Raw genomic sequence first — 18,233 nt, forward strand, 5'->3', positions numbered from 1 at the left:
GTCTATTTCGTCATCCATTCCTTCTGACATCCCAGAGTTCTTGTCGGACTTTCAGGATGTATTTGAAGAGTCCAAGTCTGATGCCCTTCCTCCGCATAGGAATTGTGATTGTGCTATCGATTTGATTCCTGGTAGTAAATTCCCTAAGGGTCGTTTATTTAATTTGTCCGTACCTGAACACACCGCTATGCGCAGTTATGTGAAGGAGTCCCTGGAGAAGGGACATATTCGCCCATCGTCGTCACCATTGGGAGCAGGGTTCTTTTTTGTAGCCAAGAAGGATGGTTCGCTAAGACCGTGTATTGATTACCGCCTTCTTAATAAGATCACTGTTAAGTTTCAGTATCCCTTGCCATTGATTTCTGACTTGTTTGCTCGGATTAAGGGGGCTAGTTGGTTTACTAAGATTGATCTTCGTGGTGCGTATAATCTGGTGAGAATCAGGCAGGGAGATGAATGGAAAACGGCATTTAATACGCCCGAGGGTCATTTTGAGTATCTGGTGATGCCGTTCGGACTTGCCAATGCTCCATCTGTTTTTCAGTCTTTTATGCATGACATTTTCCGTGAGTATCTGGATAAATTCTTGATTGTTTACTTGGATGACATTTTGATCTTCTCAGATGATTGGGAGTCTCATGTGAAGCAAGTCAGAATGGTTTTCCAGGTACTGCGTGCTAATTCCTTGTTCGTGAAGGGATCAAAGTGTCTCTTCGGTGTGCAGAAAGTTTCATTTTTGGGGTTCATCTTTTCCCCTTCTACTATCGAGATGGATCCGGTTAAGGTTCAGGCCATCCAGGATTGGACTCAGCCGACATCTCTAAAAAGTTTGCAGAAATTCCTGGGCTTTGCTAATTTTTATCGTCGCTTCATCTGTAATTTTTCTAGTATTGCCAGACCATTGACCGATTTGACCAAGAAGGGTGCTGATTTGGTTAATTGGTCTTCTGCTGCCGTGGAAGCTTTTCAGGAGTTGAAGCGTCGTTTTTGCTGTGCCCCTGTGTTGTGTCAACCTGATGTTTCTCTTCCGTTCCAGGTCGAGGTTGATGCTTCTGAGATTGGTGCAGGGGCGGTTTTGTCACAGAGAGGTTCTGGTTGCTCAGTGTTCAAACCATGTGCTTTCTTTTCCAGGAAATTTTCTGCTGCTGAGCGTAATTATGATGTGGGCAACCGAGAGTTGCTGGCCATGAAGTGGGCATTCGAGGAGTGGCGTCATTGGCTTGAGGGTGCTAAGCATCGCGTGGTGGTTTTGACTGATCATAAGAACCTTACTTATCTTGAGTCTGCCAAGCGCTTGAATCCTAGACAGGCCCGTTGGTCGTTATTTTTTGCTCGTTTTGATTTTGCGATTTCATACCTTCCGGGCTCTAAAAATGTGAAGGCGGATGCTCTGTCTAGGAGTTTTGTGCCCGACTCTCCGGGGTTATCTGAGCCGGCGAGTATCCTCAAGGAAGGAGTCATTGTGTCTGCCATCTCCCCTGATTTGCGGAGAGTGTTGCAGAAATTTCAGGCTAATAAACCTGATCGTTGTCCGGCCGAGAAACTGTTCGTCCCTGATAGGTGGACTAGTAAAGTTATCTCTGAACTTCATTGTTCGGTGCTGGCCGGTCATCCAGGAATCTTTGGTACCAGGGAGTTGGTTGCTAGATCCTTCTGGTGGCCATCTCTGTCACGGGATGTGCGTGCTTTTGTGCAGTCCTGTGGAATTTGTGCTAGGGCTAAGCCCTGCTGTTCACGTGCCAGTGGGTTGCTTTTGCCCTTGCCGGTCCCGAAGAGGCCTTGGACACATATTTCGATGGATTTCATTTCTGACCTTCCCGTTTCTCAAAAGATGTCTGTCATTTGGGTGGTCTGTGATCGCTTTTCTAAAATGGTCCATCTGGTGCCCTTGGTTAAATTGCCTTCCTCCTCTGATTTGGTGCCTTTGTTCTTCCAGCATGTGGTTCGTTTACATGGCATTCCTGAGAATATTGTTTCTGACAGAGGTTCCCAGTTTGTCTCGAGGTTCTGGCGAGCCTTTTGTGGTAGGATGGGCATTGACCTATCTTTATCCTCGGCCTTCCATCCTCAGACTAATGGCCAGACCGAACGAACCAATCAGACCTTGGAAACATATCTGAGATGTTTTGTTTCCGCTGACCAGGATGATTGGGTGTCATTTTTGCCGTTGGCTGAGTTCGCCCTTAATAATCGGGCCAGCTCGGCTACCTTGGTCTCTCCATTTTTCTGCAATTCTGGGTTCCATCCTCGTTTCTCTTCAGGACAGGTTGAGTCTTCGGACTGTCCTGGTGTGGATTATGTGGTGGACAGGTTGCAGCAGATCTGGACTCAGGTAGTGGACAATTTGACCTTGTCCCAGGAGAAGGCTCAGCTTTTCGCTAATCGCAGACGCCGTGTGGGACCCCGACTTCGTGTTGGGGATCTGGTTTGGTTATCTTCTCGTCATATACCTATGAAGGTTTCCTCTCCTAAATTTAAACCTCGTTTTATTGGTCCGTATAGGATTTCTGAGATTCTCAATCCGGTGTCTTTTCGTCTGACCCTCCCAGACTCCTTTTCCATACATAATGTATTCCATAGGTCGTTGTTGAGGAGATACGTGGCACCTATGGTTCCATCTGTGGAGCCTCCTGCCCCTGTTTTGGTGGAGGGGGAATTGGAGTATATTGTGGAGAAGATTTTGGATTCTCGTGTCTCTAGACGGAAACTCCAGTATCTGGTCAAATGGAAGGGTTATGCTCAGGAAGATAATTCCTGGGTTTTTGCCTCTGATGTCCATGCCCCAGATCTTGTTCGTGCCTTTCATGTGGCTCATCCTGGTCGGCCTGGGGGTTCTGGTGAGGGTTCGGTGACCCCTCCTCAAGGGGGGGGTACTGTTGTGAATTCTGTGGCTGAGTTCACTTCTGTGGTCACAAGTGGTATTGCAGTCTCTGGGCTTCCTCCCTCAGGTGTTTTGGTGAGCTCGTTGGCTGCCTTGCTATTTAGCTCCACCTGAGTCTGTCTTCCTTGCTCCTTGTCAATGTTCCAGTGTTGGATCTGAGCTACTGCATCTTTCCTTGGGCCTGCTGCTCTGCTAGATAAGTGCTTCTAGTTTGTTTTCTGTTTTTTCTGTCCAGCTTGTTATTATCTTTTGCTGGAAGCTCTGAGAAGCAAAGGGGTGCACCGCCGTGCTGTTAGTTCGGCACGGTGGGTCTTTTTGCCCCTTTGCGTGGTTTTCGTTTTAGGGTTTTTTGTAGACTGCATAGTTCTCTTTGCTATCCTCGCTCTGTCTAGAATATCGGGCCTCACTTTGCTGAATCTATTTCATTCCTACGTTTGTCTTTTCATCTTGCTAACAGTCATTATATGTGGGGGCTGCCTATTCCTTTGGGGTATTTCTCTGAGGTAAGTCAGGCTTGTATTTCTATCTTCAGGCTAGTCAGCTCCTCAGGCAGTGCCGAGTTGCATAGGTAGTTGATAGGCGCAATCCACTGCTGCTTCCAGTTGTGTGAGGATAGATCAGGTACTGCAGTCTACAGAGATTCCACGTCTCAGAGCTCGTCCTATTGTTTTGGGTTATTGCCAGATCTCTGTATGTGCGCTGATTACTGCACGCTGTGTTGCCTGATTGCCAGCCATAACAGTCTACCAAGCTGGGGTACCTTTTTCAGTACCACCCCGTGTTTCAAGAGGTCCACTCTGATTTTGCTGGATTCTGAATGAAGGACGCTGGCAGGAATTTCTTGATTACATGAGAGCATATAAAAGCTGACTGCTTCTCCACGTATTTCCAGTCTAAGAGCACCCTTTATTTACAGCACACAGAATATATAACACAGATACACAGGGCTGGCCAATAGGAAAACAGCAGGCCAGACATACATTACAATAGCCGCAGGGGGCCGGAGCCTGCCGCTATTTACTGTGGGAATTACAAAGGTGGGGGGAGGTCAGAAAGAGAATATCTTGTCCAGGGGCGCAGCCTGTGGACTGATGCATTTACTGTGTCCAGTTTTGGGCACCGGTGCTCAGGAAGGATATAATGGAACTAGAGAGAGTACAAAGGAGGGCAACAAAATTAATAAAGGGGATGGGAGAACTACAATACCCAGATAGATTAGCGAAATTAGGATTATTTAGTCTAGAAAAAAGACGACTGAGGGGCGATCTAATAACCATGTATAAGTATATAAGGGGACAATACAAATATCTCGCTGAGGATCTGTTTATACCAAGGAAGGTGACGGGCACAAGGGGGCATTCTTTGCGTCTGGAGGAGAGAAGGTTTTTCCACCAACATAGAAGAGGATTCTTTACTGTTAGGGCAGTGAGAATCTGGAATTGCTTGCCTGAGGAGGTGGTGATGGCGAACTCAGTCGAGGGGTTCAAGAGAGGCCTGGATGTCTTCCTGGAGCAGAACAATATTGTATCATACAATTAGGTTCTGTAGAAGGACGTAGATCTGGGGATTTATTATGATGGAATATAGGCTGAACTGGATGGACAAATGTCTTTTTTCTGCCTTACTAACTATGTTACTATGTTACTATGTTACATGGAAACTATTATACATACATATACTGCATAACATTCTTGGTGCTGGGGGGTTCTGTAACAGGCCCCATAAGATGATCCAAATATAATGGTCCCCATATAATTCTCCATATGTAATTGGTCTGATAAGATGCTCCATATGTAATTGGCCCCATGATGTGCTCCATATGTAATTGCCCCCGTAAGATGCTCCATATGTAATTGCCCCCAAAAGATGCTCCATATGTAATTGGCCCCATATAATGCTCCATATGTAATTGGCCCCATAAGATGCTAATATATAATTGGCCACATAAGATGCTCCATATGTAATTGGCCTCATTTACTACTCCATATATAATTGGCCACATAAGATGCCCCCCAAAAAGTAAAAAATACTCACCTTTCCTCGCTGACTGCTGCTCTGCTCCGGACTCCTCAGTGTCGGAGTCTTCTGGCTTTCTGCACTCTGACTGCTCAGGAAGAGAGCGCTCACGCATGACATCATTGCGCCCTCTGACCTGAACATCAAAGTCAGAAGATGTGGGAGCCGCTGCAGCAGTGGAAAAGGGAGAGGTGAGCATCGCAAGTACCGGGGCCCGTAGCAAGTTGCACAGGCATCGGGCCCCCATATTGCGCCGGTGTCCCGGATGGCAAGTGGGCCCTCGCCTGCTCAGAGCCCCGGCGCTTGGCCAGGTGCGCCCGGTGGTGACGCTTGCCCTGCCCCTAATGGTGTCCTGTTTCAGGAGGGGTGATAGATGCTGCAGAGAAGTGACTGCAGCCCCAGCTTACTGTGACGTTTTGTTTGAGACTCCTCAAACGACACAACACAAGAAATATATTAGAAAAAAAACATATTTAGGGATTAGAAAGATAGGAAAGGGTAGGGTGTTGTGTACAGTAATAACGATAATTACAAAAGTGGTTAGGGTGTAAAGATAGATATTTCGAACATACATTCTAGGTACTGGACCACCCCTTTAACTGTTTTTTTCATTGTAATATTTGTGCGTACGTTTTTCTTTCTTTCTTGTTTAGAGATTGCTGGAATTTCTCCACCTCAAAATGTAAGCGGCTTCTCTCTGTTGCCATTATCATATGCAGGATCAAAGACTGATATATTTTCAAGGTCTGAGTTACGACCAAACTGGGCGCTGAGTCAATTTCATGGTTCTGATGCAAATGCTTCAACCTATATGCTGCGGGAAAATGGCTGGAAGTACATTGCATACTCAGACGGTGATTCTATTCCTCCACAGCTGTTTGGTAAGATCATTTTTCAGTATATTCTTTGTAATGTTTTGTTATTGGTATTTGAAATGCATTAGTTGGCGAATGCAGCTAGTCTCGTTGTTTTCATATACCATCCATTGCCTAGAAACGCGAAAAACAAAGGAGAGAAGATTGGTTGGTCAGACTTTGTTCCTACTAGAACAGTTTTTTAGAACCTTAATTCCTACAGTGTAGTTATGAGTCAGATGTATTCAAAAGTGTCCTTAGCCCCTGCATCTATCCGCCCCCTCACCAATGATTTACAACTGCTGTGTACACAAGCCCCAGTCATTAGTGGGAGGTGGGAGGAGGCGAGGGGCTTAAAGTAAAGCTTTTCTCTTACATACTATGGACTAATAACTAAGTCTGCTGAATCCTTTCTTCGTTTCTATTACCCATCAGGTACCATATTTTTTTGTGCTGTCCAGTAGTTTAGTGTATTCTGATTAAAGATCTACTACTGTTTGTTTTAAGCACTTTTTGCATTAAGGTTTTTTAGACCATAACAGTATATGTTGTACAATTGTCAGTCTTTAAAGGAAATCTGTTATGAGATTTTTGCTGTACTATTTGAGAAAAGTATAATGTAGGGGCAGAGACCTACATTCCACTGATTTTTCACTAACTGGGCTACTTGCTGCAGTTTTGATAAAACTACAGTTTTGTCTTCTGCTGATCTAGCAGTTCTCTGAATGCTGAGCTCTGCGTAGCCCCACCACATCGCTGTTTCTGGGTTCACTGTGCGTAAGCAGAAAGCTGCCACAGTGGTTAGGGCGGGGTTATACAGAGCTCATGAATATGAATAAGAAGGACTACATGGCAGCAGGTTTACGAGTCATCTAGTGATGATTTCCTGCTAATAAAAGTGTAATTTTATCAAAACTGCAGCAAGCAGCCCAGTAAGTGAGACATCACTGGAATCGGGGTCTCTGTTTATATGTTATACTGCTCTCAGACTAGGTGTCAAAAACCCTGGTGACTGTGTAACATGGCACGAGGCGGTATACGCAGGCGAAGCACTTGTCTGGATAGCACCGGCACGTTACATGAAAGTCGGGGTCCTGGCTGGGTGTTCAGACTTGTGCAGTGAGGGCGTTACATCCATGCAGGCCGCATGTAACCGTTGTTGCAGGTTTGCCAGGATCAGATGTTTCACAGCTCAGTGAGGTAGACCACCATTCAAAAATAAACTCTTTACTGAACGGCAACTTGAGAATGATTATATACAAGGGATGGCAAGTACAAAGTCTTATGGACATTTCTTTGACGGTATGAAGCATCTTCCATACAGCATCCTTCCTCTGTAGTATTCGCCAGGGCTTTCTATAGCCACTGTTTCTCCCTACTTCGCCTTAAAGGAAATCTGTCACCCCCAAAATCGAGGGTGAGGTAAGCCCACCAGCATCAGGGGCTTATCTACAGCATTCTGTAATGCTGTAGATAAGCCCCCGATGTATCCTAAAAGATGAGAAAAAGAGGTTAGATTATACTCACCCATGGGCGGTCCCGCTGCTGGTCCGGGTCCGGCACCTCCCATCTTCATCAGATGACGTCCTCTTCTTGTCTTCAGGCTGCGGCTCCGGCGCAGGCGTACTTTGTCTGCCCTGTTGAGGGCAGAGCAAAATACTGCAGTGCGCAGGCGCCGGGAAAGGTTAGCGAGGCCCAGCACCTGCGCACTGCAGTACTTTGCTCTGCCCTCAACAGGGCAGACAAAGTACGCCTGAACGGGAGCCACACCGTGAAGACCAGAAGAGGACATCATCTGATGAAGATGGGAGGCGCCGGACCCGAACCAGCAGCGGGACCGCCCCTGGGTGAGTATAATATAACCTCTTTTTCTCATCTTTTAGGATACATCGGGGGCTTATCTACAGCATTACAGAAGGCTGTAGATAAGCCCCTGAAGCCGGTGGGCTTACCTCACCCTCGATAAGCCGGTGGGCTTACCTCACCCTCGATTTAGGGGTGACAGATTCCCTTTAACCCCGCTTTAATGCTATAGTCCTGATAAACAAGTGTCCTTTAGTTGTTCAGCGATTCCGCATCCTATTTCTTCCACTACTGGCTCCTTGGAACTCCCTCTTGGAACCCTTCACTATTCCCAGTCTCTCAGTCTTGTTTAGGCCTTTTACCTTTTGGAGTTACAAGCCCAAAGTCTTATGGCTAGGCGTCCTCTCCTAGAACCCATCTCCGGAAGGCCACTCTGTTTTTCTGTCACTTATCCTTAGGATATCGCTATCCCTTCCCTTCAGTCTCCTTTCATTCAGGGTCACCTTCAAATGCGGCACTGCTCAGATTGGACTTTTTTGTTCCCTCATTTTTCACTCCAGACTCTATCTGTCTTCCTAGCAGCAAACAATCACTTTCCCTAACCCTAGCCCTTCCCACTATGGGCTAGTCCCAATTATTAACTTTTTCTGACCCTGCAGTTTGTTGCTGGTCAGAACTTCCCTATAAAACATTACATTACACAGGCAAACATCACAATACAATACCATTTGCATGACACAATATTTACAAAAGACGCAAGACATTATTCACATTAAAATACAAAACGCAATTGATATCTTCAGGAGTACAAACACGATAGCCATTGTCCACCTACCTTTCAACTGATTCCCTTTAAAGGGGTTGTCTACTAGCTACTACATTTTACCAGTTGTCGTTTTTTGCCCTTGCTACATTTGCTAAATGCATTTATTAGTTATCTTGTTCCTTTTGCAAAGGTAGAAGTCATGTGATCCTGCTTGTCAGTTTTGCCTTGGCTTCTGTGGTGTTTCATGCTATGGGTTCTTCTTCCTAGATTCAGATAGAATGTCATAATGAAGTAATTTGAGAAGCTGTTTTCACAGGGCAGTAGAAGTCCACACCTGTAACTTTTGATGTATTGTCCCTCTTCAATGACCTAACTGTACCATTTCAACCAGGACCTGAGGTTACATCACAATAAGGCTGGGCAAAATAAGCAGGTGGGACCTCTACCTACACAATGGGAATGGGGTAGGATAAGTACAGAGATGTTTTTAGAAAAACTTCAGTTTTCAAGTTTAGGGGGCAGAAGAAGGTTAATGGTGAAAAATTGGACAACCCCTTTAATTATCATTTATGACTTTATAAACGCTCTTCTTTCAACATGGAATTGAGCAGAGCAGAACTAGCCCTTTAAAGAGAATCTTTCAGCAGGTTGATGCAACCTCATCTGTGAGAAGCCTGTTGTAGACAAAGAGATCCTAAATCCATCAATGTATCACTTAGTTTACTGGGTGTAGCGATTGTGACACAATCAAAGATTTTAGATTTAGCAATGCAGCAGAGCTGAGAAAGTTAACTCTGCCCAAACCAGGCTCTGTATGTATAATGTCAATAGACTGTGAGCTGCTTATTACAGAAGGGGGCGGAGTCGAGCCAAGGTTCATGCGCTTCTGTAGTCCAAGCAATGATAATCAGAAGGTAATAAAACCTGCAGTCTAAGTTAACAATGCCACACAGCCAGACATGTGACACATCGTTGAAGTCTGTGTTTTAACCCCTGCCTCATTCTGTCCTCGGATTAAATAGCAAAAACCTGCTGACATATTCTCTTTAAGTGACTGAAATCATGAAGCACCAATGCATTATGCCATGTAAAGAGGGTGTGTTCTACAAAATGGGCACCTTACAGCGGCACACAAAGAATACACAAAGGCAGAGATTTACTCTATGTATGAGGCTTGATTTTGCAACTACAAAGTAAAAAGTATTAAATCAGAAGAAGAGAAAAGTGATTGCATTATATGGAGAAAATTGGCCCACATTCATCTTTTATGGTTAGTGATGTCAGTTGTGGCTTAAGACAAGTGGAGTCACACTGACAGAGCCCTATTCTGGCATAAGTATGACCATAGAATGCAATGTATAACTCTGCTGCTTTTATTAAAGGGAACTAGTCATCTGATTCCTGCTACCCACAACCACAGGCAGAATAAATCAGACACTGTCTGCATTATTCCAGCAGTCTATGGTTTTACTCTGAAATGCTGCGGCGTTACATAGAAAACATACTCTGTAGAGCTGGTCGGAGACTAAGCTTCGCCTAGGACTTGCCCAAGAGGCCGGTCCGGCGGTCCCTGGCAACTTCTTCCTTGCCTGACCAATTTCACCCTATGAGAGGGCAAAGGAAGAGTACTGTCAGTCTAGAGGAACAGGATTGGGACAACCGCAGTGAGCTGCCTCGGCCTAGTCATCTGAAACCCAAAGTCCCTGGCAATTTTTACAAAATGTTTTCTCTGTAACGCCGCAGCAACCCAGAGTAAAACATAGACTGCGGCAATAATGGAGACCGTTCTGAGACATGCTGCCGTGGTTTCAGTAGCATGAATCAGACGACCAGTTGTCTTTAAAATAAAGCAGCTGAGCTTAAAATTGCGTTCAAGCATATTGTCATACCTATGCCAGAATAGGTCTCGGCCAGTGTGAACCCCACTAATCTGAACTAGCTACAACTGATGTCAATAACAATAAAAGATTAATATAGGCCAATTTTCTTCCATTTAGTACTATCACTTTTTCTTCCATTAGCTCTCAATCCTGCTATAGTCTAATTTAAAGGGGTGTTCTGAAGTTTAAAAGTTATTTCCTATCCTTGATCCCCACCAAATGAGGTGGGGGTCACATATGCACACTGCATCTCCATTCTAATTGAAGTGCCGAACATCAGCTGAGCCCTGCGCTTGGCAATCTTCCATTAAAAGAACCAATCACCAGTTTTTTAGTTTATAAACTATGCCTATCACCTTTAAGATCATGTGAATAGGGTTCCTGTAGCTTCTTTATATCCTCAGACATGCCCCTGCATTCCTCAGAAGAAGTGTTTTATACTTGTCCTGCATGTAAATTGCATGTTCTTGTCCAATGGGTGTCTCCAGATTGAGATCAGCGCCATCCTGGTCCCCTCATACATAGCTTCGGTTCCTTTAAATGCCTCTTCTATCTGCATGTAAGTGGATGATGTCTCGACGTCGGCCACATGGTGCCAGAAGCCTAGCGCCTGTGCAATGGAATTGGAGACGTGCAAAGGTATGCTTTATTGAACAGGCAGTTATTCCACTGTGCAGGCGCAAGACATCGTTCTCTGTGTGGATGATGTAGAACAGGAAAAACAATGTGCAAAAGGTGGTGTCATTCAGTTGCGCTGCTGATAAAAGCTTGATGGCCAAGATAAAATCAAAGGAATTTCATAGTACAGGTTTTACAAGTCAACGCGTTTCAAAGTTTCTGGTAATGATTTCCCAAGAATGGGATCATTGAGCAGAATATTCCAATGATCCTGAAGACACTTTCTGATGTTTTCATGTTGGCTATTAAAAGTGGTGATGAAGTTGAATTCAAATTTTGTATTTTTCTTAATTTCTGATTTTTTGAAGAGAGAATCGTAATAAAGGTAAGTTTTTTTTTTAGTTATTGAAAGCTCGTTTAGTGAGTTTTTTTGGAGATTTTTTCCTATAAATTTCTGCTTAATAATATCTGATTGATATAGGATTCCAAGGTGCAATTTTTCCTTATTCTTCTGAACTGTTTTGGGGGAATATTCTTTAACCATTTGGAATAATGTCTACTTTTATAATGAATTTAGCTGTTTGCATCAACCTTTTTAAAAAAGGTTTTTGTACAAATGTGGTTTTCACAAATAAAAACAGATAAATCTAAATATTCTATATTTTGCTTGTCAATTTTGCTTTAAATCATTTTTATTATTATTGTTTATTTATATAGCACCATTGATTCCATGGTGCTTTACATGAGAAGGGGTTACATGCATGTTACAGATATCACAGATATCACTTTCAGTAAACAAACTAACAATGACAGACTGATACAGAAGGGCGAGGACCCTGCCCTTGCGGGCTTACATTCTACAGGATGGTGGGGAAGGAGACAGTAGGTTGAGGGTTTCAATATTGCAATGGGAATTATCCCATATCAAGAAGAGGTCATCTATGTATCTTTTGTATAAAATTATACTCTTCGTGTAGGGGTCTTTCGTAATGTATAAAAACTCAAAAATACCCATAAAAAGGTTAGCGTAAGTGGACGCAACGTTAGATCCCATTGCAGTCCCTTAGGTTTGGTGGTAAAATTCTTTCAAGAACATAACAAAATTATTATTCAATATAAAAGATAGACCTTCTAGAACAAATTCTTTTTGTTGCGGTGTTTTTTGATCAGCAGTTAGAAATTTTTGAAACACAAAAACCCAATGTCATGGGAAATATTAGAATATAAGGATGCTACATCCAGAGTGGTCAGGATATAAGAAGGAGGAGTCTCTCAGGTAGCTAGGAAGATTAGTAACATGGGGATGCATAATACTGTCAATGTATTCTGCAAGGTTACTCCTTAAAGAGCCAATCTCCAAAATAATAGACCTGCCTGGAGCATCTTTTGCCCTCCCCACCTTTTCTTTTAACTTTTTCTCCACCCCTTAGTTTTTTCCTATAGTATCAGATGTCAGAAACATACTAAATGGTTGGGAATTAGCATTTTCTCTGCATTTACATCAATACAGTCTTTCCGTTTCATGGATTTAATCATGATCCTATTTTGACAAACAGATTCTTTTTCCTTTTTCAGGATTTCTACAATTAGATATTGGTGTAGTGGCGCACTGCTCTACTCCCTGGTTTTTCTACTAATGAAATCAATCATTCAGATCTAGTTCAATCTCCCTCTGGTATTGTTCTCCTCAGATATTTTTTCTTATTTTTATACATGGCAGGTTTTGCCCTATGTCCCATTTTTTATTATTTTTTACCAATATTTCAATTTATGTGATGGTTGTTTTAATAAAATGTTTAGCATGTGTTACATATGCCAAATATTCACATAGATCCGGATTAACCGCTTGAACTCTACTCAGTCATGTAATCGGTTTGGCGCTTTTTTTTTTTCAAAGAATCACTGCATATAAGATGAACATTTCTGACAGCCACCATAGGCTTTTTGTCCTGACAAAGAGGTCATGCAGAACCTTGAAACGCGTTGACTTGTAAAATGTGTACTATTACATTTCTTTGATTTTATCTCAGCCATCGAGCTTTTATCAGCAGCACAACTGAATGACACCACCTTTTGCACATCGTTTTTCCTGTGGTATTTCTGACTGGTGTCCTGCAGCAACTGTTGCATATGCCTTTCTTATGTTGACAGTCTGCAACCTTATCAGGTGAGTGGTCTCACATTTCTATTTTCTCAGTACCATCAGATAAGACCCTATTGCGCTTTTTGTCTCCTAGCCTTCTTTCTATTGGATGATGTAGAGACATCCACTTTCATGCAGTTAGAGCAGGTGGCTTTTTAAGGAACCGAGCATGCTGATTGCAATCTGGAGACAGCCATCAGACCGGATTGTGCAATTTACATGCAACGTTGGACAAGTATAAAACACTTTTTTTCCAGAGTTGGATAGGGGCATATCTCAGGACATAAAGCGGTTGCAGGATTCCCATTCACATAATTTGTGGAGGGAAAAGCTTATAAGAGAAAAAAATTGGTAACAGGTTCCCTTTCAGAATAAATGGAGAAGTGGAACACATGACCAACCACTGTTCCATTAAGCCGGGGCTCCTCCGAGTCCCACTTCTCAGGATTAGTAGGGACGGAAGTTGGACACCCAGGGATCATAAAGTTTTCCACTATCCCATAGATAGAGAACTTTTTTTTTGTATTTGAGAGCACACCTCTAAATAAAACCTGTCAGATCTCCCATGCCCTCCAACCCACCAGCTCTTTATGCTGTTAATCACCTAAACATGTTAAAAATGTATTTATAAGCTCTGCTTTTCTTATGCAAATTAGTCCTTTGACTAGTCGATGGGATGTTATTTTCCCTAGACTAGTCGTTACTCATTTAATGCAATCAGAGACAAAGGAGCATTTAAAGGAAATATGTGAACATACTTTATTAATTATGAACAGTAAAATGACATAGAAAACATGAAAGAAGACAAATAGGCCGCCGTCACACTTGCGAGTTTTACGGACGTATGAGTGCAGAAAATACGTCCGTAAAACTCGCCAAACAAACGGCACAATTATTCTCTATGCCCCTGCTCCTATCTGCCGTATTTTACTGATCAGTATTATACGGCTTTCTACGGCCGTAGAAAATCGCAGCATGCTGCGTTTGTCACCGTATTGCGCAAAAAAACGCCAATGAAAGTCTATGAAAGCCCCAAAAATACGGATTACACACGGACCAGCAGTGTGACTTGCGAGAAATACGCAGCGGTGTTAGAGAGAAAAGCCGGTAATTCAGTTGCGGTGTACAGTAAAATCACACTGACAGCTTACAGTAGAATAGGTAGAATAAATGTGTACACATAGAATAGGTATATATATATATATATATATATATATATATATGTCAGTGAGACACATATATGTATATATATTATTACTTCATACAGCGCTAGATAGCTTTAAAGCCGGTAATTCAATTGCCGGCTTTTGCTATCTCCTTCCTAAACCCGACATGATATGAGACATGGTTTACATACAGTAAACCATCTCATATCACCTTTTTTTTTGCATATTTCGCACTACTAATGTTAGTAGTGTGTATATGCAAAATTTGGCCGTTCTAGCTATTAAATTAAAGGGTTAAATGGCGGAAAAAATTGGCGTGGGCTCCCGCGCAATTTTCTCCACCAGAGTAGTAAAGCCAGTGACTGAGGGCAGATATTAATAGCCTGGAGAGGGTCCATGGTTATTGCCCCCCCCCCCCCCCCAGCTAAAAACACCTGCCCCCAGCCACCCCAGAAAAGGCACATCTGTAAGATGTGGCACTTGGCCACGAGTTCATAAGAGGCGCCCTCTGCTGGTATGAACTCGAGCCTGGGAGCTTTCTAGGAAAGTTCCCACGATCTAGGGACAACCAGCAGAGGGCGCCTCACCGCAAATGAAGGTAAATATAGGTCATTGACCTACTTTACCTTCATTCTCCGGGGTTTTGCAGCAAGGAACAACGCTGCATTAGCAGAGCTCCTTGCTGCAAAATATTTTAACCCCTTCAGATGGATTTACATCGTTGGACGTTACAGATCTGCGGAAGGTATGTATATTGTTGGTTTATTTATTTTTTTTGTTACAGATCGAGGGTCTTCAGTGATTGGATTGAGCGTAGAATAAAAAATTACAACAACCTTTGTTTTTATTTCATTAAAATAATTTTTAATAATGTGTTTGTGTATTTTTTAACCCTTTACTACTATTGGATTAATAATGGATAGGTGTCATAATTGACGCCTCTCCATTAATAATTTGGCTTAATGTCACCTTACAATAGCAAGGTGGCATTAACCCTTCATTACCCCATATCCCACCGCTAAAAGGGAATGGGAAGAGAGTGGCCAAGTGCCAGAATAGGCGCATCTTCCAGATGTGCCTTTTCTGGGGTGGCTGGGGGCAGGTGTTTTTAGCCAGGGGGGGGGCCAATAACCATGGACCCTCTCCAGGCTATTAATGTCTGCCCTCAGTCACTGGCTTTACTACTCTGGCGGTGAAAATTGCGCGGGAGCCCACGCCAATTTTTTCCGCCATTTAACCCTTTAATTTAATAGCTAGAACGGCCAAATTTTGCATATACACACTACTAACATTAGTAGTGTGGAATATGCAAAAAAAAGGTGATATGAGATGGTTTACTGTATATAAACCAGGTCTCATATCATGTCGGGTTTTAGGAAGGAGATAGCAAAAGCCGGCAATTGAATTACCGGCTTTAAAGCTATCTAGCGCTGTATGAAATATTAATATATATACATATATGTGTCTACTGACATATATATATATATATATATATATATATATATATACAGTATATATGTTTTTTTTTTTTTTTTACACATGGATCCCTTGTATAGCCGTATGTTGGTTTTGCAAGCCTGCGAGAAAAACACGCAGTACGGATGCCATACGGATTACATACGGAGGATGCCATGCGCAAAATACGCTGACACACCCTGCCTACGGAGGAGCTACGGACCACTTTTTGGGGGACTTTTCAGCGTATTACGGCCGTAATATACGGACCGTATTGTCTTACGCCAAGTGTGACGCCGGCCTTAGAATGACAGAGAACCTGGAACCCTGGGGAAGGATGATAACTATGGAGCAAAAAATCACAAGTATACAGATCCACATCCTACTATAAAGAGGATGGGATACTCAAAATTACACAATGCTGGTCAATAGAGTGTATAGTAAAATACCAAGTGATTGTCACAATGTATATATATATATATAACACCCATTATCCAGTATGCCAGTACAGTGTTATATTGATATAAAAAACATTGCTCCTTTACAAATGATAGGAGGTAAAGATCACCAGGTGATAGAAACAAACCCCAACGCACATCTTGTAAGTTGCTGCTTACTATCCCCAGGGCTTGGTGTCGGCGCCAGATGCTGATATAAACTTCTAATCGTGTTACTCCAATTGATACCCCACTAGGGCATTTGGGACGAGCTGAGACAGGGTGACAGAGTTGGCACATCTAATGTGATGTGCCAGTTATCGGACGGATGAGGGCTGATATTTTTAGGCTGGGGAAGTGGCAAATACCAATGGTCCTACCCAGCCTGATAATATCAACCCACAGCTGTCTGCTTTGCCTTGGCTGGTTAATAAAAATAGGGGTCACCCCACATCATTTTTATTTATTTATTTATTCCTATTAAGCTGCCAAATATCTGCCGGCTATCTATCTATCTATCTATCTATATGTAAAAAAAGGAAGGCAGCACTCCATAGATTTCAAGGTGAAAAAAAGGTGGACCTTATTAAAACCCACATAGCATGATGACGATTTGGCTCACACTGAGCCTTTCTTGAGCACCCACCAGTTCGTATTGTGCTGTTCCATTTTTTTCACAATATATCTATCTATCCATCCCTCTATCTATCGCTTTAACAAAGCCTTTTTTCTTTTTTTTTTCCAACTAGCTTTAAACAGCATTCATTGCTGTACAAAAAGGCAGGTAAAAAATGCAATATAAATGCAGCAAAACACAGTAAAACGCAACGTATGCACACAGCCTGGAGACTTTAAGGTTAATGAAGTTCTCAGCTGCTGGGACACCTTGGACCTGGTGGCTGTGAACTCTGGTAACCTACATCCAGGAACTCCAGTAACCTTAAAGTCTCCCTTAAGGTTTATGGGCCTCACAGCTGCCAGGAGACCCAGTGGCTGTGAACTCTGAACCCCTTTCTGACATATGACATACTATCCCGTCGAGGTGGGGTGGGCCCGTATGACCACTGACGGGATAGTACGTCATATGCGATCAGCCGCACTCATGGGGGGAGCACGGCCGATCGCAGCCGGGTGTCAGCTGACATCCGACACTATGTGCCAGGAGCGGTCATGGACCGCCCCCGGCACATGAACCCCCGGAACACCGCGATCAAACATGATCGCAGTGTTCGGGCGGTATAGGAAAGCATCGCGCAGGGAGGGGGCTACCTGCGTGCTTCCCTGAGACCCTCGGAGCTGCTTGATGTGTTCGCGTTGCCCCGAGGGTCTCCTACCTCCTTCTCCCTGCAGGCCCTGGATCCAAAATGGCCGCGTGGCTACATTCGGGTCCTGCAGGGAGGTGGCTTACCAGCCCCTGCTCAGAACAAGCGCTGATAAGCCTGCAGCCCTGCATGTCAGTTCGCTGATCTGACACAGTGCTCTGCAAAGTGTCAGATCAGCGATCTGACCTTATAACATGATGCGCCCCCCCCCTTCCCCGGGGCAATGTTGTAAAGTAAAAAAAAATATTCAGATGTGTAAAAAAAAAATTCCTAAATAAGGAAAAAAAAAATTGTTCCCGTAAAAAACATTTCTTTATCTAAATAAAAAAAACAATAAAAGTACACATATTTAGTATTGCCACGTCCGTAACAACCCCACCTATAAAACTGTCCTGCTAGTTAACCCCTTCAGTGAACACCGTAAAAAAAAAAACGAGGCAAAAAACAACGCTTTATTATCATACCGCCAAACAAAAAGTGGAATAACACGCGATCAAAAATACGGATATAAATAACCATGGTACCGCTGAAAACGTCATCTTGTCCCGCAAAAAATGAGCCACCATACTGCATCATCAGCAAAAAAATAAAAAAGTTAGAATCCTCAGACTAAAGCGATGCAAAAATAATTATTTTTTATATAAAATAGTTTTTATCGTATAAAAGCGCCAAAACATAAAAAATGATATAAATAAGAATAAAACTGCTTTATCAATTTTACGAAACGCGGAACGGTATAAACGCCCCCCAAAAGAAATTCTTGAATAGCTTGTTTTTGGTCATTCTGAATTACAAAAATCGGAATAAAAAGTGATCAAAAAATGTCACATGCCCAAAAATGGTACCAATAAAAACGTCACCTCGTCCCGCAAAAAGCAACACCTCACATGAC

At 43.0% G+C, this 18,233-nt stretch overlaps 1 protein-coding gene across 2 annotated transcripts in view; it reads left to right on the forward strand.

Moving 5' to 3' along the window:
• ARSK (arylsulfatase family member K) overlaps positions 1 to 18,233 on the forward strand; it is a 225,423-nt gene that overhangs the window by 126,908 nt on the left and 80,282 nt on the right. The window contains exon 7 of one of the 2 annotated variants that reach the window (XM_069751943.1): positions 5,551 to 5,778. In XM_069751943.1, the coding sequence (XP_069608044.1) occupies positions 5,551 to 5,778 (228 nt within the window). The remainder of the gene's footprint in view (positions 1 to 5,550; positions 5,779 to 18,233) is intronic. The other variant, XM_069751952.1, reaches the window with a different exon arrangement.

This window comes from Ranitomeya imitator, chromosome 1, assembly GCF_032444005.1.
Source record: "Ranitomeya imitator isolate aRanImi1 chromosome 1, aRanImi1.pri, whole genome shotgun sequence".
In the NCBI taxonomy this organism is placed as follows: domain Eukaryota; kingdom Metazoa; phylum Chordata; class Amphibia; order Anura; family Dendrobatidae; genus Ranitomeya; species Ranitomeya imitator.